We start from the raw sequence: 25,625 nt of genomic DNA, 5'->3' as shown, positions 1-25,625 counted from the left end.
CATCTCACACACTCACATTCATGGCCTCACTCACACACTTTCACACACACAGTCAATCACACTTTCATACACACACACAGTTACTCATGTGCACTTTCATACTCACACTTGCTGACACACACTTTCACACCCACACAGTCATGTGAACTTTCACACCCGCATGAGCTCACACTCACACATACTTCTGCCCATGCACTGTCACAATCACACACATGTTCATACCCACACACTTTCACACTCACACATACTTATACTCACACACAGTAACACAAACTTCCACACTCACACACAGTCACACACAAACTCAAGGCAACATGGATGCCCTCCAGCCTGTCTGACTCCTGCAGACCCCGTTCGTCCTCCCTGAGTGGACCTTTCACGCTTCCCCTCAATGGTTCCTGGCCCCCCTGCCATGGATGGCTCCCTCTGACCCCACTACCCAGCTGCCCTCCGCTCCCCAGGGCACGGTGACAGCCCAGCACGTTCTCATCCTCTGCCCTTCCTCCAGGCCAGGATGCACAACCGCTACCTCAGAGGAAAATGCCCCAGATCCACCAGGACTAATCAACAGAAAAAATCAACTTGCCCAGAGGGTAACATCTTATGCTACAGAAAAATGTAGAAAACAATTACATTTTAATAATGGATGATTAGATTTCCTGTTTTTCTGATTTTAAAGGTAAATCAACCAAATTAGGTTTTCACTTTTACTTTAAACAAAAGGTCGATATTTGTGAAATGCTGCAAGCTAGATTCATTGAATTAACCATGATTGTTGTTCTATATAAAGAGTTCTCTAGAATCAATAAGTATATAAAGACATAACTCACAAAAGGGAAAAGTCAAATGTCCAATGAATATATAAAAAGATATTCAAACTTCACTATTAATTGAAGAAATAAATGCTCATTTAAACTACAACATTTTTCACCTATAATATTAGCAAATATCAGAATGACAATACCCAGTGTTGGCAAGAATAGGGGGAAATGGACAATGCCAGGGGCATAAATCAGTACAATCCTTTGTTGTGGGAGTGACTGGTTGTTAAGACATTTAAAAAAATAACCTGAGTATGAGGACTAACATAACGCCATAACACCACCCATATTTAACATTTGCTAAAAAAAAACTTTGTCATATTTGCTTCACACCTATTTTTAACAAGTTATGGATAAAATTAAAAGCCCTTGCCTCCCCCTCGTCCTCCATCTCCAGGCCCTTTTTGCTCCTGTTCAAGGAGGGAAATTCCACCTTGAACTTAGGCCCAAACTTGCCAGTGTGGAATCTGGTGCGTGTGTCAAAAGTCTTTAAAAAACATGTATCCTTAACCCACCGATTTCCCAATTTCTAAAGGAAATGCTCCTATGGGAAAAACTGATCAATGTGCAAAGAGAAATAGACAAGGATGTTCATCATGGACTGTCGATAATAACTAGACAAGGAACAGGCGGGATGTCCCCAGTGGAGAGGGCTAACCTACGGCACATCCACACCACGGAGCACCACACAGGGTTCCAAAGCACAACGCAAACACGTATTCACTGACTTGAAAAGACGTCACATACACAGTTCAGTGGAAAACAGATTATAAAAGTTATAGACAATATTAACCCATGGCTAGCAAGAAGTAAAAACATTTGTATATTCATAGAAAAAAATTCTGGAAGGATGTGCACCGAAATGTTACCAGTAACAAGAGTGGTTATCTTTAGGTGATGAGATCTTTATTTTCTTTAGATGGTTCTGCATTTTCCGAATAGTTTCAATGAGGATGTATCACATTTGCATAGAGAGAAGACAGTGGCGATTGATCTGTGGCGATGATGACATTGAGGGCAATCTGATTCCAGAAGACACGGAGAAGACAAATAAGACAGTTCGTGCAAAAGAGCACCTTTCACTTGCTAGGAGAAGGATTACAAAAACTCAGCAAGAAGTCTCCCCTCCGAAGGCTGCCTGGCCAAGGGGTCCGAGGCACGCACAGGGCCGCCGAGAGCCTGGGACTGACTGAGGCTCATGAAGCCTTTGTTCCGCACCCGGGAGCAGGAGTATATATCAGGCAACCAGAGAATGAAGGCCCCCAGGGCAGTTTTCAGCAAAAAAGGAGACACAAGGGTAACCGAAGACCCTAGTGATGAATGGAGTCAGATACCCGAGAACGGCAGAGGGCTGTGGGGAGAGGAGGGCGCATTACAGAGATGGCTCCTCTCCAGAATTAAGCCTCGTGGCCCGGTGCCCGTCTCCACTCTGACAGGGCCCTGCAAGCAAACCGCCTGTGGGCACTGCGGGAGCCGTCTGCAAGAGTCTGCGAACGGTGTGAAGAAATAGGAGCCCTTGTACAGTGCTGGGGGGAATGTAAAATGGTATGGCCACTTTGGAAAACACTCTGGCAGCTTCTGAAATACTAATTCTGAAATGCTAACTAAATTCACGGTGGTAATTCTAAACATAGAATTACCATCTGACCCAGTGATTTCATTCCTAGGTGTATACCCAAGGGAAATAAAGACACATGTTGACACAGAAACATGTACGTGAATGTTCATAGCAGCATTACTCACAAGAGCCAAAAGGTGGAAACCACCCCATGTCCATCAATGGATGAATGGATAAGCAGAATGTGGTCCATCCAAACAAGGGAACATGAGTCATCCTTCAAAAGGAACGAGTACTGATACATGGATGAAGCTTGAAAACATTATGCTAGTGAAAAAAGCCGTCACAAAGACCACACACTTGATGATTCTATTCATACGAAAGCCCAGAATAGAGAAGTCGCTGGAGACAGAAAGGAGATTAGTGGTTTCTTTGGGCTGGGGAGCGGGGAGACAGAGGGCAACAGCTCGACGACATGGGCGTTGTTTTCGGGGTGAAGAAAGTGTTCTGAAACAGACCGTGGTGATGGTTGCACATATCTGTGAATGTATCAAAAGGTGTTGAATCCTACACTTTAAATGGGTGAATTACGTGGTCTGTGAATTAGATCTCAATAAACCTGGTTTAAAAAAAAAAAGACTCTAAGATGGCCCACAACTGTGTGTGCTGGCTGTGCAGACTCAGCAGCGAGCAAACTGCAGACCCTGAACCCTGGTCCATGGAGGTTGGGCCAAGCCCTCCTCTATACGGGCGCAGGTCACAAATCACAGGATTTGCTCATATTCGACTTTCAAACTTCATTTGACATATTCTCCATTCCAATGTATTCCAATACAATAGTTAGATGCTTCAGATATTCAGTTAAAACAATTATCGAGCCAAGAAAAAAGACATTTTATACTCTGTGAAAACATCATGTTATGATCTGTGATGGTTAGTTCCAATTTTGCATAAACTACCAACTGCAAAAATTGCCATATCAAACTTGTTCCTGGGAGGGGAGGTCGACTCACCTCGGAGCCGGCTGTGAAGGCAGCCAGCCGGGCCAGAGACTGCTTCCCGGAGCCCCCGACCCCGACGAGCAGGGCGTGGCCACGGTCCATGCGAATGATGCGGTGCACACGGGTCAGGTGCTCCAGAGCGTCATCGAAGAGAACCAAGTTCATTTTGGTGTTGCTTTCATTATACTCCTCAAGAATTTCCTGAATTTAAGAAAACTTAAAAGGCTCACTGGGTTTTAAGAGACAGACTCTCTCCTTTTGTCCAGGAGGGATTAAGAACGGAGGAGAGATTTTTCTCAACCCCCACCATAGCTGAAATAATTAAATCATTTGGGTTTACGGGATTAATCCAGCTTCCTTAGTCAAGATTTCAATCTGCTGGTTTGTGATTGGCCAGCATCGAGCCAAAGCTGATTCTGAGGCTCAACTCATGAATTAAGATGAAAATGAGTGTTAGGGAGTCAAATGAGTGGTTCCCAAACCTGGCTGTGTATTGGAACCCCTGGGACCCTACACGGGTGAGAGGAAGGGCGTCTCAGAGGGGTGGGCCCAGGGGTCTGTGCGTTTAACAAATCCCCCAGGTCGTTTCTATGCACTACTAGGTGTGCGAACCCCTGCATGGGACACAAGCCCTCATTCCGAACCTGGAGACAGAGGCTTGGGCATTCTCCCCAGCTCCACCTCCTGGGCGCGCAATGCTCCACCCGCGCAATGCTCGGCTCCCCCGAGAAGCGCTCCCGGGAGCTAGGAGCCCCTGAAGGGAGCCCCGTCCACACCTGGAACAAAGCCTTGGCTGCCTCGTAGTCCTGGATGTCTTCATAAATGCGCGTTTCCTCTTCGTGCAGCGCCATCCGGAAGTCTCCAAAGAGGATGGGATCTCTCATCGCCACCTCTGCGTCATCCTCAAAATGTTCCATGATCAAGTTCCCTATGTGCTCCTGCACCTTTTAAAATAAGAACAGGTAAGGACCCAAACTCAACAATGTGTGTGCTAAAACCTGTCAGAAGAGCACATGCTGGGATTATCCGAAGTAATTTGCATTTGATTTTGTTTCCCCAATTGCTACAAGGTACCTAATCATCTACCCTCCTTTACCTGTTGACTTTTATTGTTAGTGTCTATTTTTCTGCTGTGTACTATATAAAAAATACATTGGGGTTTGTTTAGTTTTGTTGCGGAAGATTAGCCCTGAGCTAACATCTGCTGCCAATCCTCCTCTTTTTGCTGAGGAAGACTGGCCTTGAGCTAACATCTGTGCCCTTCTTTCTCTACTTTATATGTGGGATGCCCACAACATCATGGCTTGCCAAGCGATGCCACGTCCACACCCGGGATCCAAACCGGCAAACCCTGGGCCGCCGAAGCAGAACATGCGCACTTAACCACTGTGCCACCGGGCCGGCCCCTACATTGGGGTTTTTTAATGCTTTTTTTTTTTCACCCAGAGAATAATTTTGTGGCTAGAGTTTTGCATTTGCTGGTCCGTTTCGATGTACTGACCAGGTGCTTGTCCGTCTCGTTGATTAACCGATCGTGGAAGACTCTCAGACACTCGTTCCTCCAGACTCTCACCATCTGGGTCACCGTCTGGAACCTACATGACGGAAGGGGCAGAGTCAGCCAGGAAGTCACCTAGGGCAGGCGAGCTAGATGCTACTCTTTTCAGACGGGCACCAGGGTGTGGAGAAGGATGGCGTTCCTATGGTCTTCTCTTCCCTGGTCTCGTGCGAATGAAATTTAATGGAAACCAACAAATTAAGTGTAAAGACCATAATTCATCATTTCTAACTTATCCTGCTGCAGGGAAGAAAAAGAACACTATCAATGACATAAGTGACACGTAACGACCTGACCCCACTCCTACTGCTGGAATACGTGAATTTAAATTCAGCACCAGGAGCACTGGCAGCTCCTTTTTCTAAGGACCAGCTCCATGTGGCCCCAGTTTCAGTACTTTCTCTGGTTTCTGGCAAAGAGCCCTCACTCCACCCTCAATACCTAGAGCTGCTGTCCCCTGAATGCCATTCCAGGCCCTTCTGGGAGCCCGAGAGTAGGTTTGGGTACGCGGAGAGTCCTTAATTCATTTTTCAATATTTTGCTGTTTCATAATATGAATCCACAAAATTGGACTCTGCTTGCAAATCTGCGTGGATTAAAGTAGACATTAATGTAAATACATAAATAAGTCTATTTTAAAGAGAAAATTTCTATACGCAGACTTGAATCCCTTCTGTCCTCTGTGCTTATTTCTCCCAAAGACACACGTGATATGACCAATTGGCAACTGGAAACAATCCATTTGCATGAGCAAATTTCTACTTTAGAACGGAGAACCAGAGGTCGGCAACGTGGTCCCACGAGGGGGTTACATACACCTGTCCACATGTCCACATGTCCACCTGTCCGCCTCTCTTGGTTCCACCCGTCTTCAACTCAAGGGCTTACAAGGCATCGGGCCTTAAACAAAGCATTTAACTCTTTTCTTCATTTAACAAAAACAAAAAAACACTGGGTAAATAATGGATGCATTGATTCATCAAACTCATTGATAAGTCCTCTGTCTTAAAAGAATCAGGAAACCTGTCATTGCTATGGGGCACATTTTAGTGAGACAAAACAAACTCACCGCTCAGGGTTAGTGAGGACAAGACCATTAAAAACTCGCGAGAGATCTCGAAGGTTAAAGATGTAATGGAACTTAGACGGCGTGGGAGGCAGGTCCTGCACAATGTTTTTATAAAGTGCCAGTGTGCAGAATGTCAATTTGTCACTCACAGCCACGATGCTTTCATGAAACACCTAAAAAAGGAAAAGACCCCCCAAGCGTCCATCAGTGGATGGATGGATGAGCGGACTGTGACCTATGCAGATAATGGAATGTCACTCAGCTGCACAAAGGAATGAAGCGCTGACACCTGCCACCACAGGGGTGGACCTTGAAACACGATGCTGAGTGAAAACAGCCAGACAAGGAAGACCACATATTGTCTGATTCCATTGAGATGAAATGTCCAGAATAGGAAAATCCATAGAGACAGAAAGCAGACTAGTGGTCGCCAGGGGCTGGAGGAGGGGACGGAGTGACAGCTTTCGGGCTGATGAACATGTTCTGGAACTAGATAGTGGTGATGGTTGCACAACGTCACGAATGTACTAAATGCCACTGAACTGCATATTTTATAATGGTTAAAATAACTAATCTTGTGATTTTACCATAATTTTTTAAGAGGAGATAAGAAAAAAAATTAAAAGACCAGAGAAACTCATCATCTGATCTGCCTTTGTCTCCCTAGATTTTCACGTTAACTGACAAGTCGTCATGACGTGAAACCAAAGCCCAGACCAGCCCTCAGGGTGAGGCTTATCGGACCAGCGCAGACCTCACAGTTCTGGAGGCGAATGGCTTAGGGAAGAGCATGACTACACCAGGTGCCCACAGGTCCTACTGACCACACGTGCCCATTCCACACCTTTACCTTTCCCGCCTGCCCCCCAAAAACCGAGTGTGCAAACCTCACTTCAGGAGGGAAATGGCAGGTTATTTAAATGAACGGGTTTCATTTGTGGGGGCCGAGTAAATCATAGCAGCAGCAGTAACAAGTATCTAATCAGGGTCTGCTACATGCTGGACACGGGGCCACCCACTTCACCTGCATCTCTCTCCCTTCATTCTCCCCACGTGCAGCGAGGTGCATACCATCATTCTCTCTCCCTGTTCCGGATAAGAACGGGGCGTAGGAGAGCTCAGGGCACTTGCCCGAGGAGCGGAATGGGCCTGACTCCAGAACCCAAGTCCGCTGGTTGATTCACCGCTGTAACTCGGTGTGGCTCCTGTAACTCTGGGCCCCATCATGACTTCCGTGGACCCAAAGCACTTTTGCCTGCTGGGCCCCTTCCTCCACAAAAACATATTGTTTTATATTTTATGACCACGTTGGTATAAAGATAAATATAATCCAAGCGGGATCATATACATTGTTTTTTTCTAGGTTTGAAAGAAGTTCAAACATTTTCATGGACCCCTAAAAGCATTGTGGGTGGTGGGCCGTGTGCCTGCTGTGCGTAATGCGTAAGTCAGCCCTGCATACGCTTCCACGCAACACAAGGCCCTCCAGTGTAGGCTGCTAATTAAAATCAAGTTACCGAGGTGTGGCCTTTCAGGATGGAGGAATAAATTAAATGCAAAGACTCCTCTGAAGGAAATGGCACATTGAAGACGTTGAATAGCGAAATAAATCTCGGATCGACTTCGTTGCGGCCTCCTCCAGCTTTTCCCATTGCAGCAAGAAAGCCGAGGTCACGAACGCTTTTACAGTTCAGCTCCTTCCCACGGTCGTACAAGTAGCCTTTTTCCAACAGCAGTTTCAGCAAGGCAATTGGCTGCTGTGTGCCATACTCATCCACCTCGATTTTATTTTTTTTTAAGAAGAGAGAACAGTAGTTTCATAAAGCAGAACTCAGCAGTGTCTTTGCTGACCATCTAAACTCAAGCTCATCTCCCCTCTTACTCTCTCAGAGCACTCTGGTTTTAGTTCCTAAGGCTTCTCAAAGTTTGCAATTATATATTCATTTGTAATTACTTTTTTTCAATCTGTTTCCCTTACTAGACTGCAAACTCCATGAGGGCAGGAACTATATACATTTTGCTCATCATGCACAGCGCCAGACCCATGGGAGGTGCTCAATAAATATATGTTAATTGGATGGATGGATAAATGGGAGTGTGGCTGGATGGATGGATGGATGCATGCATGCATGGAGCATGGAGACATGGATGCATGGATGGATGAATAGATGCATGAATGTATGGATAAGTGAGTATGTGGGTGGAAGAATGGATGGATGGATGAATCCTGGCTTTGCACATAGTCCATCTGGAAGATACATTTTCAGGGAAAAAAAACAGGTTCTGCAGAAATGACATCAATTTACAGGGAACAAAAACGAGGCTATGAAGGGCTAAACGACTTTTTGGAGGTGACCCAGCTAGAACTGTGCAGAACAGTACAAAGTGAACTTTGCACCTCTCAGGCTCTGGCCCCGGAAACATACTCATCACGCGTGCCAAAGCTCCCCTTCCTCGGTGAATCCAGAGCAATTCTTGTGGAGTGTCTGCCCTCATGCTTCCCTTGTATTCGGGGCTGTGGATGCATGATTATCTAAAGGATAGCTCATCTGGAAACCACGTACTCAAACACATGCTGAATGTAGTTCAGAGGCCGCCTGCTTAACTCCCTTAAGAAACTAAGGAGCACAATCAGCAGGGAAAATGTCCCCCGGCATCAAAGGAGCATAGCAGTAACACTATCTCCTAAGCTGGCTCCCCTACCCCGCGCCCTGCAGACATGGTGCAGAATAAAGGCTGGCTGACTCCATACACACACACTCCACACAAACAGAAGACCCTGCCCTGCCCGCCGCTCCCCGCTCCTTACACCCACACCACCTTTGGCATGTTCATGTCGTCCATGAACACCAGGAGGCGTTTTCCCATGGGTGGGCCGTAAGTGTCTTTCGTTCGTTTTTCCACATTTGCTTCTAAATTTCTTTGGATATCCATGGACGTGGTGCGGGAGGAGAAATTGACCATTAACACAATCTGAAACAGAAAGAGACGATTCAAAAAGGTGGTCTTTTCTTTGCAGTATAGGCAGTCAACATTTGACCAAAAGCTACCATCTATTTTGCAAATTCCTTGGTATCTGAACTAACTTCTTTTATAACCCAAAGTGAGTCTGTGCTTCATTCTCTTTTAAGTGCTAAAGCAAGAATTCCTCTTTCCTTTTGGCAGGTGGTAGAAGGCAATGAGTCGCCCCACGTGGGCCTTGGGGACATGTGGACTCGGGGGTCTTGGTTCTGCACAGTTCTAGCTGGGTGACCTCCAAAAGGTCGTTTAGCCTTTCACAGCCTCATTTTTCTCACCTGTAAGATGATTTTAATAACGTCTGCTTGGACTACATCCTAGAGTGACTGCATCATCTGAGATGAATGCACAAAAGTGTTTTCAATACGACACAGCAGTATTCAAGCATCAGTTACGATCATGCCTGCACCATCTTGATAAACAGGCCAAAGGGAACACGGACAACCACTGGTTCAGTATTTGGAACTAACTGCTGAGAGAAAGGTGAGGGAGCCCCCGGATCCCCGTCGGGGGGCACGTCCTCCTGCCTGTGTACTCAGGGCCTCTCTCTGTGCTTCCTAGAGCGACGGGCGAGAGTTCTCTGATCAGCGCTTCTCACACGTAATTATGCATCAGAATTACCCGGGGGCTTGTGCCATACAGCTCGACGGGCCCTATCCTCAGAGTTTCCGACTCGGCAGGTGCAGGGTCATTTAAGCCAGTTTTCAGGTGTCTTAGATGAACACCAGCCCAGTAAGGTGCCCACACGTGCAGGTGCACACGAGCCGAACGTGTTGAAGTAGAACATGCATTGCGTTGCAGTGAATGTGTTCAGAGGGCCTTTTTGGGCTGATAAGTGGTAAGAACCAACTTCGGCGTCCCAGGGGAGAGGCGTGGCGGAGCAGACTTCTGAACATGGCCTCCCTTTGTCTGACTCCACCAATCTGTAGGTCCCTCTGGCCATAAAAACACCCCTTGTGTGCCCTCCAAAATGACACCCTTAAAGCCAGCTATACCATGTGGGCATGTGCCAGGCCGTGAGCGAGCTTGACCATTCGCGCAGTGCGGCCCCGTCCCACCCATGTGCCTAACGACAGCCAAAGCCCCAGTGACCACTCCCGCCCCGGAGGACCCCGCCTTCCCAGAGCCCCTGCACCACCTGCACCCCTGGGAGTGGAGAGGCACACGCCTCAGTGAGAGAGTCGGGGGGAGAGCAGGGGACACTTGTCCCCCTTCTGAGGTTCCAGGAGGCCAAATGGGAATTGGAAACTTAAATGACGAGAGGTGTTAACACAGAACTGAGTCAGCAAGTGGATTCTGGGCAAGTATACGAAGGATATCCCGAAGGTCACAGGCCACTTCTTGGAGGAGAGTCTTTCTCAGTTATAAAACATTACATAAAAATTGTTTGAAGCCAGGGGAGTTGCCATGATGAGCAGGTGGCCCATGTAGGACAACTCTGAGTATAGAGAGAACTGCCCCCTCCATGCCGAGGTCTCGGCGCGTCCTGGCGCATTCGGCACTATGCTGCTTCACGGATTCACGTTCGTGTTTGTCTCCCCCACCACCTGCGACTCCCTCCAGAGCGGACCTTAGTAGCCTTGTTCACTGTCGTTTGCCCTGTGGCACCCAGCTAGCTCAGTGCCCCCCACACACCAGACACATGGTTGGAGGAAGGAAAGGAAAAACTTGAAAAGTTTGGAAACCACAAATGATGAATAACGTGACAGCCCCAAGATGACCCCCAATCCTCCTCCATTCCAGGTGTTTACACCCTGTGCAGCCCCCTCCCACATTCTCTCAGGGTGGGTTCTGTGTGACCCATAGAACATGGCGGAAGAGAAGGTGTGTGATTTCCAAGCCTAGGTCATTGAAGGCATTGTCGCATCTGCTTTGCTGTCTAGCTTGGACGTTCACTCCAGAGGAAGCCGGCTGCCACGTCAAGAGGACACTCAGCAGCCCTCGGAAAGGTCCACACCGTGGGGAACTGAGGCTGCCATCTTGGAAGAGGGTCCTTCAGCCACAGTCAAGCCTTTGATGACTACAGTCCTGGCCAACCACTTGACCGCAATCTCCTGAGAGAACCTGAGCGAGAACCACCCAGCTGAGCCACTCGCAGATTCTTGACCACAGAAACTGCTAGACAGGAAGGGTTTCTTGTACCGAGCTGCTACGTGTTGGGGTAATTTGTGACGAAGCAACAGACAGTGGATACAAGGAATGACTTACATTGGTGTCTTCGTTCAGACTTTTGAGGAAGTTCTGGGTAGTGGCCGTCTTAGAGGTGCCAGATTCACCAACCAAAATAACAGGCTGCTTAACCTTTGCCATTTGTTCGAGCATCCAGGTGATGCGGGTTGTGTCCACCGTATGAACTGAAGAAGATATGAAGAATGGGAGGATCACGGAAACTTAGCTTTAAGAGTGAGCATTTGGGATTCCACAGAATCCCATATGTCCCATAAAAAGCATCAGCAAAAACCCAAGACATGACCTTGAAAACGTGTATATGGGTAAAACCGTCTTAGGAGAGCCCCACTCCCCCCACCACGGTTTTCAACAGCTTCGTGGAGGGGGCACTTTCGCACCGCTTGATGAGTCTGCTACCTTCCCACAGCTGTGACCATCGCTACAGTCCCGTCTAGAGCACCCAAACTGCTTCTAGTATCCAATTCCGATTTATACTCAGGATATTAAAAGCCCAGCTTCCGCCTTGCTTACGGCACTCTCCTAGCTGCAGGATTTGGTTTCCTGACCAACGACTTCCTCTGAAGAGAGAACAAACCCTCAAAGTCGGGCCTGGCTCCCTCCTGCACCGGCAGTCTTTAATCCTGATTGGTTACTGAGAAAACAAGGATGCCTCACTCCATGAGAATTCCAGGAGAACCAAAATCAGACATTTGTCTGGTGAAATTACCCAGTCTCTATGGATGTTATCTAAATAGCCAGAGGAGTGCAATTAAAATACGGCTCCACACACGAACGTCACCATACTCAACTTTCCAAGGCAGCACCTTTTATAAACCTCTGCCTTGTTCCTTCCTCTTTAGTTCTTTCCTTCTTTTCTTCCCACACCCAGCCAGGTTTATGGGCAAAAGAGAGCCCATGGAAACGTGAGGGGAAGTAGCACCCCGTCCCCACCCCACCCTGCCCCGACCCATCAGGATCGGCCAGCCTGGGGAAAAAGCTAGGAGTCACAGACGCCCAGAGATGCTTGGAGCCTGCAGCACATAAAAGGAATCGGAGGCACCACCCTCTTGGCAAGGCCCATGCTCACTCTCCTCAGCTTCTCCCAACCAGCACTCTGGGTGGGACTCAGAGTACCACAGAGACCACAGGATCTTTTTCATTTCCTCACGGAACGAGAACCATACACTCGTAAACCAAAGAGCAGGGGTCTGGCTCTCACTTACCCAGGATGTCAATAAATTTCCTCTCGTGGGAATGAACATACTCTGGAACTAATTTATTCCACGGTATCCATTTCTTGCATGTGGAATCAAAATGAAAGTCATACAAGGTTGGAAGGTGACCTGCAGTACACAATGGTCTATTTCACTTTGATCGTAGACACAGAAACACAGAAGCAGTTCTGGCACATGCTTGAAATAAACTAATGCTACTTTTCACCAGACAACAACTTAATTGAGTACTTCGAACTAAAATGCAACTCACTCACTGGTCAGTTATGACTGAGTATTTTGAACCAGCACTACCCATCCACTGGACAGAGACTTCCGGGGCCCCTTCCTGGGAACGCAGTAGCGAGGTGGCAGCCCCGGCCCCTGCACTCACAGCTGTTGGTAGGCTGGGTGGGGGTAGACAGAGGCAGGTGAACAGCCATTTCAATGCAGAGTGCAGAGTGGGAGAAGGACAGATGCAACAGGCCCCCCGGGAAGGCATCGAACCAAGAGGGGGCGGGGGAGGCCTGAGAAGCAGCAGGTGCACAGGGAGCTTGGGGAGCCTCAGCCCCCACAGTCATCATCACCCTCCACCCACACATTCTGTACCATGATCCACAGGCACAGGGGCACCGTGCAAACCCAGTCTTACGAAAAGTTCCCTCACGCACCTCTCCCCCAAACAGATTGCCACCCATAGTCCCCACCAGTACAAGATTTTGCAGCTGCCACTGTAAGGAACACTTCCCAAAGGAAATGCCATCCAGACTGAGCCCTGAAAGATGGGTAATCCTGATGCCAGAGAAGTGGGGCCAGCTGCCAGAGGAGGAGGGCATGAGGGGAAGCTAGGAGGCAACCAGGTCAAGGGAGGCTGGAGGAAGTGAGAGGAGTTAAGTGGGTAGCGCACAGAGTAGGCAGATGAGATGAAGCTAGGAAGGCTGCAGGCTGTAACATGAAGAACTGGTCAGCCATTTCAAGGTGCCTGTTCCCCACCACGCAGGCACTGGGGAGTCACTGGAGTTAACCCTTCAAGGGCAGACATCATCAGCTTTGCATTAACAAAAGATCAGTATGGCTGTAATAGGAAAATGGACCCAAAGGAGCCAAGGGGAGAGACAGGGAGCTCTGTTAGTGAGGCTCCCGCCTTGATCAGGGGATGAATGATGGGAACAGTGGGGATGGGGAGAAATGAGCCACTCAAGAGACCTTGCAGGGGCAGAGTCAACAGGATGGTAGTGTTGGGTTGGGAAGGGAAGAAAGAGTCAAGGTCACGGATGTGAAAAGGCAGATAGATAGAAAGATGGACAGATAGACAGACAGATAGAAAGATAATAGGTAGATGGAGAGAGAGAGAGAAGATAGAGAGATAGATATTAGATAGATAAAATATAGATAGATAGATAGATGATAGACAGGTGATGAATTGATTGATTGAATGATATAAATATAACTGAGCTAGAGAACCCAGGAGGAGGCTCAGGGGGAGGGGACTGGAGTCAGAAGCTGCGTGCATGGTGAAAAGAGTGAAAGGAGGACCTAGGACCAGATCCGGCCCTAAGGAAGGGGCAGAGGAAGGGAGTGACACAGGGGACTCTGCCAGCATGGCCAGCAGGATGGAGGAAGAAGGTTTCACTAAGGCAGGAAGTGGTCAGCCACGCCCAGTGCCGGGCAAGGTCAGGAAAGCAAAGGCGCAAAGGCAGGGCCGTGAGATCTGGCAGAGGAAGCAGTGGGCAGGCTGCCGGGAGCAGTCGCAGTGGAGTTGTGGGGAAAGGGGGCGGGCGGCAGGCGATCAAGAAGCGGTGGGACATGAGAGGAAACAGCTCGCAGACAGCCTTTGAGGATGCAGGGCTTTAGAGGGGAAGAGGCAGAGAGCCGTCTCCAGGAGGGGACAGAATCAGGAAGGTTTTACTCGAGCCGATGGGACAGGACTGGCAGAGAGGGAGAGATGGCAGATGCAGGAGCGAAGAAAAGCAATGAACCAGGGCCTGAGGAGGAGGCAGGGGCAGGCCTGGAAGCCCAGGGCAGGTTCGCCTGGCCAGGAGGGGGTCCCCTCCTCCACGGAGAAAGGAGACAGGAGGAGAGGGGAGCTGGGCCAACTGGATCTGCAGGCTTCCCAGCTGGGAGTGGGGAAACGCCTATCTCACGCTTCTATTTCTCCTATGGAAGCAAGAGGATCTGCAGAGAGACGGGCGGGCCGGGTGGAGATCTGGCGAGAAGGAAGGTAAGCTGCCCTGTGGGGACAGGAGAGTTAAGTTGGAGGTTGCATGATTCTCCCAGCATCACTCAGCCCCTGGCGGGGCAGAGACAGGCTGGGGTTGTCTCAGAGGGATTTGACAGAAGGCCACTTAGGCCTGGGGGTCAGGGGATTTAGGCAAGAGAGGTTGAAGTGATCGGCCAACAGCAGAGAAGTGAAGAGGAAAGAGGAGCACAGCGGATGGGAGTTCAGAAGGTGATGGGAAGACAGGTGGGTGGCAGTCCCGACGAGCCCACATACAAACAGGTGTGGCAGGAGCCACTGAGGCCGGCTGTGGGCAGGGAGTGGGAGGTATGGATCCGCGATGCAGACACAGAACAGTGTCGGGGTGTCATGAGCTAGGATGCAGCCAAGGCACCTGACTGCTGGAGTTGCGCGCAGAAGACATCTGCAAACGGGATGCCACAAGGCCATTCAAGTCTCCAGGATGAGAGGAAACGAGGGGTGAAAGACAAGACGGGGAGCAGGGCCGACATCCTCTCTGAGTGAGGGAGCTGCAGATGGCAGCAACATGGACCCCGCAGAGAGCGCACAGCTGGGAAGCGCTCCCCCAAAGGATACCTGCGGCTCTGAAAAAGCACAAGCAAACTGCCACCAAAAAGAGCATAGACATTTAAAACACCTTTTATTTGCTCAACGACCCTCCCTTAGAAAGACCTGAGATCATTTTCCTTGAGCATTAAGAACACCCCACGTAATGATTATAGAGTACAACTTAGAAAAATGTCTATGTGCCAAGCCATATTCAGTACCATTAAGCGGTGGACAAAGAAGGACCCTAGTGTGATATGCAGTTCTCGGGGAAGGCACATTTCATTGTCTATCGCTCTATGAGGATGCACACTTTTCACACAAAAACTTAAAACCTTAATATGATGATTTCCTATGAACGACCCACAGATCCACACTTGATTGTCGACTGTGCAAATACCCAGGAAGACAGCAGGTGAATTAAGTTGTGGAACTTTGGAGAGGTGGTTTTAAAAACAGACAGAGAAGCCCAAAGGAGAAGAAACTCAAAGTCACGCAAAATGTGAAAAGTTTAAAGAGCTTAAACAGCGTGAAGGAAGCAAGGGCCTACACTAGGGGGAAAAGTTTAGACTCATCAAGAAAAGCCACCCAAAGGAACTGGGCTTCTGCTCCCACAGTTCACACACCTGAACTCCTTCTGACGGTGCCACCAGGCGCTCTGGCCAGTGCACATTTCTCTACAGAAGCAAACAAGCTGGGAAACCCATACAGGCACAAATATGGACAAGCAAGGTCACGTCCTCTAAAAACCTAACCAAAAGCACTCTGAGCAGGAAGACAGGTCACACTCAGTTCCTACCTGGCAATTCCCCGGGATGGGCCCAAACCCCCTCCGTATCAGCAGAAGGCAAAGAAGCCAGGCGTTTAATACATTCATCAAATTTCATCCTTCCGTCCTCCAGCAGGGCAGCGCCCAGAGAGTAGTACAGGGCCTCTAAGAAGTAGCACTCCAGAAGGTCGGGGTCCTCTATTTCTCCTTCCAGTAACGCGTCCAACATCTTGGTTAACTGGGTTACCTGGTTCACAGGAAAATACCTGATCGGCCTACATATTCCACTACCCCCACCGAGGCTCAGTTCTGGTCATAAATCCTGGGATCCTGGATCCCAGAGTGATGGGAACATATGACCCGCCATATTGGTTCCGACAGATGGAGCCGGTATCTTGTCTTGCACAGGGTCACAGAAGGAAGTATTGGGTCTCCCTTGTCAGTAGCTGGCAGTGTCAGAGCTTACCCATCTGGCTTCTTTGCTAACCTCGAAAGGCCACTGTGGGTCCACCTTTAGGGAAGAACTCTGTTTTTGCTAACAGTCGTCATTTCTTACCATATTCAGGTCTGTCTGAGGAACTATCGTCTTCAGCTTCTCACCCTGTCTCCCATCCACGATTCCTTCCACTATCACATCAATGAGATAGGGCACGTACTTCTCAAAGAGATTCTGTAAATCGCGCTGCTCCGTCTGCAAAAGAGCAGAGTTTCAAAGCATTTTCAAGGGTTTTTTTATTTCAGTGGAAGTTAGTGAAAAGGTTTTCTTATCAAAAGAGGGGTGAAAAATCTCTTCTGAAGAATGCTGAATTTGGGAGATGAGTAAACTCCAATAACAGTAGTGCCTTATATTTACAGAGACACTCGTCCTTTATAATACGCTTTCGTTTCAGCATGAAGCACTTCATTTCACTGCCACGGAGTCTACTCCACCATCGGGGAGGGAGGTGGGGTAACAGGTCCCATTGCACAGAAAAGGGGCTGATTATCTCAGAGTTCAGGGGACGTGGCCACAGTCATCCAGCAAAGAGTGCAAAGCAGTGGAAGGCCCCTCCCCATACCAAGGCATCGATGTCCAGCGGGGCCTGCAAGGGTCCTTAGACAACTCCCTCTCCCACGTGACGATGCCTCGCATGGTCCTATCGTATTCTGTTCTCTGGGGTAATTATGTCCTGATTTCCAATTCACCGCCAGCCCAGTGGGCCTTCTAGAGACACACTCAGGCCTCCTGTGTCCCTTTGAGAATGCTGTCAGGGATATGGTCAAGCCACAACCTTCACACAACTGTCACATGTATCTCTGCACGTTTCAATGGAGCCTTTCAGTAAGCCTTTCATTAACACACACTTCTGAGCAGCCATGTGACACATCACTTGGTTTGAGGTCAACTGAAACCATCGGATCTCAATTACCTGACAAGCTAGGTACTTCACACACTGCATTCATCCAATTAAGCAAAACGGGAGGAGCTGGGCACCTCCTGGAGACAACTCTCTCAATAGCTGGGCTTGGCTGGACCAGGGGTTGCCAACTATGACCTGTAAGCCAAACCTGACCTGTAACCTGTTTTTGTAAATAAAGTTTTATTGATCCATAGCTATGCCCATTCATGTACTGTGGCTGCTTTCATGCCCAAGGGCAGACTTACGTAGTTGCAAAAGAAACTATATGGCCCCAAAAGCCTAAAATATTTACTCTCTAACCCCTCACAGAAAAAAATTTGTTGACCCCTGGTCTAGACTGTCAAAATTATTACCTATCTCACCAGTTGTGAATTATCTGAAAATCTACTAAGTGTGTCTTTCATGTTTGCAGCCAATTTATTGGTAACATTAAGTGCTCAAGGTCATGGGAAAGTCAAGGTCAAGACCGTGGGCTTCAACTGCATACATCCCTCTAGGCTATGTTTATCCAAATAGCTACCAGTACTAATAACTTTAAGTTCATTTTAGAAATAATTTTCACCTTGTTTTGTATTTGATTAACCCATTTTTTCCAGTATGGTTGATATTTCAAGTTTTTAGGATCCACATAAACCATTCCACATCGAGACACAGTTGCAGGGGAGGCATACTGTAAATCTCCAACCTGGAGAGAGAAAGAAAGTTAGCCACGTCTGCAGCCATAAACAACTGGACTACACGTTGAAAAGTCTTTGCTTGTGCAAAGTTTTTACAACCTCATAAAATTCAAGTCACACCCAGATTAACAGAGGTTTCACGAGGCTGCTAAGTGAACACTTAGATTCATCACGAGAAGATTATACATCTCTGATGTAGCACCCATTTAAGTTTTCTTTTACTATAAAATTAATATGCTATAGAATATCTGACACAAATAGAAAAATATAAGGAAGAAAATAAGTTATCCAAAATCTCACCACTAAGAAACAAATATTGTTTTGGAGTGTTTTCCTTTCGTTTTTTTCTTTATTTTTTTTTTAACCAAAATTGAGATCAGGTAGTATAAAACTTAATAAGAATGTATCTAAACTAGCATTGTTAACAAACCTGTCTCTCTTTCTATGAAAAAAAGACACAGTTCAGTCAGCTAATAAGATAATGATATGCACAAATACTCATGCATCGACAAATTTTGCAGGCCAAGGTAGGAATGGCACTGACATTAGCTAAAGTGAAAGCGAGTCTGAGGGCACAGCTGTGAAATAGGTTCTGACAAAGGACAGAAAGTTTGAAAAAAACGAATGAAGATAAGATAAAGGCAAATAGTGTGAGAGAAAAAGGAAGGCAATAACAAACTCCAGGTGAAAAACAAATGGCCTAAAAGAAAGTAACCATAAGCACAGTATAGTAATTGGCTCTACAGTAAATATCTCCATATTCACAATAATGTAAATATTGTCTTCTGGTTTAACTGATTTAGCAAGATATTATTCTGAGGAGGGGAGGTGGGCTGTGGTAAATAAGAGATGAACTGTCACTTTCATAGCAGCCAGTCAACAGATAATGTGCAAACTTGATAAACGAAGAAACAGCATGCTAAGTGTGTTACTTATAGATACGAGGGTAACCATCAGAAGAAACGACTCAAGAGTGAAAAGTGGTTACCTCTGGGATCCAGTAAAGAGGATTGAGGGGAGTGGGTAAGGAACAGAGTTGTACTCATCATAAACTCTTCTGCATTGTGTGGGTTTTCTTCAGTCATCTATATTTTTTATTTATTTACTTTTAATTTATTTACTTATATATTTATTACTACTTTAATAAACATTTAAAATTTTAATTGAAAGAAAGACTTCGGTTCAAAATTATTTTTCATCACTACTTGCCTCAAAGAGCAGAGCACAGTGTGCTTGGAGCCGAATGCGCTCACCGTTGGCCAACGTCAACAGCTTGTTGTCATCCATCACGGAATTCATGTTTTCCACCCAGAGAGCATCCACATCACCATCGAACAAGATATACCTGCAGCAACCGAACAAGAATGAGCCATGAGCCCTAGAAAGCTTCCTGTGGTGGAACTGGGTGTAACCTCCCCATTCATGTCGAGTGTCTTCTCCCAGGGTTTCCTAGCCAGGACCTGAGACAGACCACCCTACCTGGTCCAGAGGTTTGACCCATGAAATAAAAAGAAAAAACATACACAAAAACTGCTTGAGTTGGTCACCAACATTTTAAAATCAGGAAACTTCACAGAAAAATCTAAATTTCTTGCTTCTCTAGCAAACTGGAAGGTCTGACAACACAGTCCTGGGTCCCGCATGGGAACGATCCGCTGATGCTGAGTGGCAGCTGCCCACGGAGACAGAAGTGTCACCGTCTACCTCGTTCTTTTCTTAAATCTGAGACTTCATATCAATTGCTATTGATCACTGGTTTTGATACCTAGTTTTCTTATGGCAAAGTTAAAAGAAGAGGGAAGTATTTCACATGCCCACGTGTGGTGGGTTGAATGGTGGCCCCCAAAAGATACGTCCATCCAGAACCTGTGAAAGTGAACTTATTTGGAAGAAAAGGTCTTTGCAGACGTAATTAAGGATTTTGAGATGACACCATCCTGGATTATCCAGGTGAGCTCTGATGCAAGGACAAACATCCTTACAGAGCGGAAAGTCATGTGAAGATGAGGATGGAGTTGGAGTGATAACAGCCACAAGCCAAGGAACGCCTGGAGCCACGAGAGCTGGACCAGGCAAAGGAGGACTTTCCCCTGGAGCCCTCGGAAGGAGTGCAGCCCCATCGTTACTTCAGACTTCTGGCCTGCAGACTGTGAGAATAAATTTTCGTTGGTTTAAGCCACCCAGGTTGTGGTAATCTGTTAACAGCAGCGCTGAAGAAGCCAACACACCATGTAACTCGGCCCACTTCACGCATCTGCGCCACCTGCCGGGCCCTGGGAGCCTGCGACTTCACAAGCCCTGGCGGGAGGCCTACTTTGGCTTCCGGGCCTCAGGTGCTCAAGCTACACGACACTTCAATTGTGTGACTATAATGCGTTACAAGCAGCAAAGCCCACCTCCAAAGGGCGGACTCCGTTCTCCCAGTGTGTTGGGAGGGTACCTTGATATCGCTACCAATTAATTCACTGAGATGCGCAGTTGGATTTTCTGCAGCATTACCCTTTGGGTTATCTTCTTCTGGTATTTTTTTAACTTTTTTCTTTTAAATAATTTCAGACTTACATAGTTACAAGAATAGAATAGTACAAAGAGCTCCCATATGCCCTTCAACCAGATTCTCCAATTGTTAGTTTTTTGCCACATTTGTGCTCTCTTGCTCTCTCTCTGTCTCTCTAAATCATTTGGGAGTAAGTTGCAGACATGATGCCCTTTATTCCTAAATACTTAATCATGTATTTTCTAAGAACAAGTACTTTCTCTTACATAACCACAGTACAATTATCAAATCAGGAAATTTCGCATCGATAGAATACTATTATCTAATATACAGTCCATATTCAAATTTCGCCAATAGTCCCAATAGAAAGTCTCCATTTTATAGTCATCATAGGAAGACTAGATTCAGGCTACAATCAATAGATGTTAAAACCATTAGATGAAGGGTTGATGAAGAATGGGGCATTCACATAGTCTTAGGACATCTCCCTACAGGTTGCATATCAATTGCAGAAGGAAAAGTGGCAGACAAAATTGATGATGATCAAAATTAAAATCAACAATAACGAGGCAAACCAACATCCTATGCTTCTTATGGGATGCTGAGAAGGACACCATGTCACTTCTGTGAGATTCCTGCAAGGATGCAGAGCCAGAATCCAATAATGAGGAAGCATCAGACAAAACCAAACTGAGGGCCTTCTGTACAGCAGCTGGCCTGAAATCTTCCAGAACATCAAGGCCATAAGGAACGGCTTGAAATTAGAGGACACCAAAGAGATAGGACAACTGAGCACAATGTGAAATCCTAGATTGATCCAGGATCCGGGGAGAATTGCTAAAAAGAAGCTGTTCCAAAAGTCATCAGTTGAGACTTTAGACTCATTATTTATGAGTCAGTTTTTTTTGTTAATGGGATTGGACTAGAACATAAAATCAGGATCATCCCTGAGTTTACCTGAGGGGCACCACAGGGACAACTAACACTGGGAAAAGCTTTTTACCCGAGGTGCTGACAGAGCGTTTCCACTCTTGGCCTCACCTGACCCTTCCCGCAGCGTGTGGGGATGTGCGCAGGGTGGGCATCGTCAACCACACCTACAGGTGAGAATGCCTGGCTTCAGAAGGGTGTTCCAGAACTTTCCATGACACTTGGCTGCCTTACCTTGCCGCATAGGCAGCCTGGTGTTGAGCTGTGTTTGAGGGCTTGGACTCAGACTGCCCAGTTCAAACCCCTGGCCTTGAGGCAAGTCTTACCTCCCGGGCGTCAGTTCCCTCCATGGTAAGCTGCGGACAATCACAGCTGAGGAGACTGGCTGAGACAACACATAGAAAGGACTGAGATGGCACCCGGCACTTTGTGAGCAGAGCCTGCAGGCTGATTCTGGGCCGGTTTGTTTCCCAGCATGAAACACCATACTCCACACCAGGGGTTTATTCGTAATGTTTAGCTAATTAATATGAACTGACCCAGGCTCTCCCCTCCTTACAAACACACTCACTTCCTCTCCTTCTTATCCGTCGGCTTGTTGATCTCCCTGAAGATGTTCGACAGCACCCCATCTGTCCAGTCTCGGGTGGTGGGGTCCAGGATGCCGTAGAGCTCTATGACACTCATGGCTTTGGGGTTCAGGATGTACAACTTTGTCATCAGCCCAAGCCTAAACCAGAGGAGAGGCGTCAGCTGTGGTCTTAAGGAAGGCAATCTAGGCCCCCACGGGAGGGATTAGATGCTTTGGATCCAATCCAAAATTTAAAATGCTATCCGTACAAACTTCCCACTCACTGCGAATGGCTTACACGAAACGCAAGGGAACCACCTGTCACCGAAAACGTGGCCCCAACACAAGTCAACTGAAAGCACGGCTTTGCCTTTCGAGAACAATGAGCATCTAACTCTCATGTATGTTTCATATTCGTGTATATTACATTTTCATGCATACGACATATTTATGTGGATATTTCATAACTAGTGTAAAGAAGATCATAGTTAGTCCTCAGGGCGACGTAACAAGCCTTTGAACTCTTAGTGTCCGATCCCTCATATTTACAGGATGACATCAGCTCTGCGTTGCTGACTGACTGACTATAAGTCATGTAGGCAGAGTGTTTCCCACTACATACCTGTAAATTCCCGCGACACTAGAGGGTTCATTCATCTACAGAAAACTAAACTTCACACCAACCACACTTCATAATTAATATAACAGATAAATAAAATAATAGTGGCATACATATATACACACATGTATGTGATAGTTCTATAAATTACCTAACAATGAACCAAATAAAGAATGAAATACAGGATGGCCATGGCATAACCCCCTTAGAGTCAGGAAGCCAGTGGTCACTAGTTTTCTCATAAGAAACATAAGAAGAAACGACAGTCACTTACTCATTAGATCTTATAGACTACCTGGAAATGGTAAAGTCACAAAGATTATAAGGCCTGACTTAGTTTTTTGCTGGAATATTAGCATGCATTAAAGTCTTTCTGGAATCCAGTTATGGCTTAGGAGAAAAGTGAGAAGTCAGAAAACCCATTTTCTGTGTAAGGATATCGATCCCTACAGGTCCTTAGGATTTTCCACATTAAGAGTGTGGGATCGCTTTTGTCTCGGGCAGTGTTGCCCCTGCAGGCTGGTGATGATAAGGCATCTGGGGAGGTGACACTCTCTTTTTGGCCATCTGATACCCTAACAGTGTCGCATAATGGGGGCTGTCCTGACTTACTTTAAAGGAGCAATCTGAACACCAAGGAAATATGACTTAATTTTCAAAACATCCTTATAAGATAGTTTGTGAAATACTCATTTCACAAATAAACCCATTTACAGTCTGATGCACAAAAGGGTCATTGTTTTGCCATGTAAAATAGGTTAACTAAGTCAGCAGTGAAACAAGGAAAGAGGCTGTGAGTTTAGGGGTGTTTGGGACAAATTTAACCCCCCAGGAAACCAGGGAGCAAGATGGGACTAGGTAATGCCCCCACCAACCTCACCACGAAACCGCCGGGCAACCAGGCCCCCCCGCGAAGGACACACTCACTTGGTCTGCGCCTGACACAGAGCGTTAATGACCACGGACTTGCCCCCTCCCGTGGGCCCCACCACCATGGTCGTGTGGCGGGTTAACATGGTCTCGAACATCTGAACCACTTTATCCACCTGTGGGACAAACATTGGCAGCTGGGTTAACATATGTCTTTTTTTTAACGCGTTGGTTGAGATATAATTCACATATCATATAATTCACCCATTTAAGTGTACAATTCAATGGTTTTCGGTATACTCAAAAGACTGTAAAACCATCACAACATTCAATTTTAGAGCATTTTCATCACCCCTCCCCACACACACAAAAAAAAACCTCTGTTCTCATTAGTCATCTCTCCCAAGCCACCTCCTCCAGGCCCTAGCACCCAGGGATCTGCTTCCTGTCTCTATAGATTTGCCCGTTCTCAACAGCCAAATGGAATGATATAAATGGAATCATACACTATGCAGTCTTTCTGTGTCTGGCTTCTCTCACTCAGCATCATGTCTTCAAGGTTCATCCGTGTTGTAGCAGCTGTCAGTGCTTCATTCCTTTTTATGGCCGAATCATATTCCATTGTCTGGATGGACCATATTTTGTTTATCCATTCGTCCATTGATGGGCACTTGCCTTGTTTCCACTTTTTGGCTCTTATGAATAATGCTGCTACGAACGTTCATGCACAAGCCTTCATGTGGACATGTGTCGTCACTTCTCTTGCGTGTGTACCTAGGAGCGGAACTGCTGGGTCCCGTGGTAGTCCTGCGTTTAACTTTTTGAGGAACCGCCAGCCTGTTTTCCAAAGCAGCTGCGCCATTTTACAGTGCCACCAGAAAACACATCTTTTTAAAGCCCCCTCCAGAGGAACACATCAGGGCCAGGAACCGTGCAGAGAGCTCTCTCATGTGGCCAGTGCCGGCTGCCTGGGCCTGAGGCCTCTGGGTAGCCTGATGCCCCGAGGTGGCCCAACCAGGGTGGCTCCCCCGATTCTGCAGCTTTGGGCATTTAAACCCATAGCAGAACACTTGGGCAATAATTTTTGGCTTAATGACAATGAATACTACCTTATAGGCCTCAGATGTTCAAAATCCTACCAGTCATGTCTAATTTAAATTTCTTGTAAGTATGACTCTGGGGGAAAAAAAGGTGGGATGGGGAGAAAACACCAGATGGTCAGGCCCCAAACAAAATGCTTATCTGATCACACTACACCAAAAAACAGTCGGAGGGGGGTCCACCCATACAACGGAATAGGACTCAGCCTCAAAAAGGAAGGAAATCTTGTCACAGGCTACAACATGGAGGAAGCTTGAGGACATTATGCTGAGGGAGACAAGCCAGTCACAGCAGGAGAAGTACTGCATGATTCCATTCCTATGAGGTCCCTGGAAGAGTCAAGTTCACAGAAACAGAAAGTAGAATGCAGGTTACCAGGGGCCAGGGAGTGCTGGGGACTTAGTATTTGATGGGGACAGAGTTTCAGCTTTGCAAGATGCAAAAGTTCTGGAGATCTGTTTCACAACAATATGGCTATACTTAAAACTACTGAACTGGACTAAAAATGGTTATAATGGTAAATTTTATGTTAGTGTACTTTACCACAATAAAAAAAAATGAGGGGGCTGGCCGCATGGCCTGGTGGTTAAGTTCGCACCTTCTGCTTCGGCAGCCCAGGTTCATGGGTTCGGATCCCGGGCACAGTCCTACACCACTCGTCAGTCATGCTGTGGCAGTGACCCACGTACAAAGTGGAGAAAGATTGGCACCGATGTTAGCTCAGAGCTAATCTTCCTCAAGCAAAAAAAAAGAAAAAAAGAGGAAGACTGGCAACACATGTTAGCTCAGGGTGAATCTTCCTCAGCAAGAAATAATAAATAAATAAATTAAAATGGGGGGGAAATGGTTAAGATGGTAAATGTTATATGTATTTTACCAGAATTTTTTTTTTTGGAGGAAGATTAGCCCTGAGCTAACTACTGCCAATCCTCCTCTTTTTGCTGAGGAAGACTGGCCCTGAGCTAACATCCGTGCCCATCTTCCTCTACTTTATATGTGGG

The 25,625-nt window shown here is 46.9% G+C and overlaps 1 protein-coding gene across 1 annotated transcript in view; it reads right to left on the bottom strand.

Moving 5' to 3' along the window:
• DNAH10 (dynein axonemal heavy chain 10) overlaps positions 1-25,625 on the bottom strand; it is a 137,770-nt gene that overhangs the window by 38,149 nt on the left and 73,996 nt on the right. Inside the window, exons 38-51 of the mRNA XM_023647299.2 lie at positions 23,581-23,699; positions 22,035-22,193; positions 19,246-19,381; positions 17,922-18,044; positions 16,516-16,650; positions 15,990-16,206; positions 12,418-12,537; positions 11,234-11,379; positions 8,828-8,980; positions 7,525-7,785; positions 6,008-6,180; positions 4,882-4,975; positions 4,157-4,324; positions 3,393-3,581 (exon numbers count right to left, since the gene is read on the bottom strand). Coding sequence (XP_023503067.2) covers positions 3,393-3,581; positions 4,157-4,324; positions 4,882-4,975; positions 6,008-6,180; positions 7,525-7,785; positions 8,828-8,980; positions 11,234-11,379; positions 12,418-12,537; positions 15,990-16,206; positions 16,516-16,650; positions 17,922-18,044; positions 19,246-19,381; positions 22,035-22,193; positions 23,581-23,699 — 2,193 coding nt within the window. The remainder of the gene's footprint in view (positions 1-3,392; positions 3,582-4,156; positions 4,325-4,881; positions 4,976-6,007; positions 6,181-7,524; positions 7,786-8,827; positions 8,981-11,233; positions 11,380-12,417; positions 12,538-15,989; positions 16,207-16,515; positions 16,651-17,921; positions 18,045-19,245; positions 19,382-22,034; positions 22,194-23,580; positions 23,700-25,625) is intronic.

The sequence above is a fragment of the Equus caballus genome, chromosome 8, assembly GCF_041296265.1.
Source record: "Equus caballus isolate H_3958 breed thoroughbred chromosome 8, TB-T2T, whole genome shotgun sequence".
In the NCBI taxonomy this organism is placed as follows: Eukaryota; Metazoa; Chordata; class Mammalia; order Perissodactyla; family Equidae; genus Equus; species Equus caballus.
This window is presented reverse-complemented; position numbering and strand designations above follow the sequence as displayed.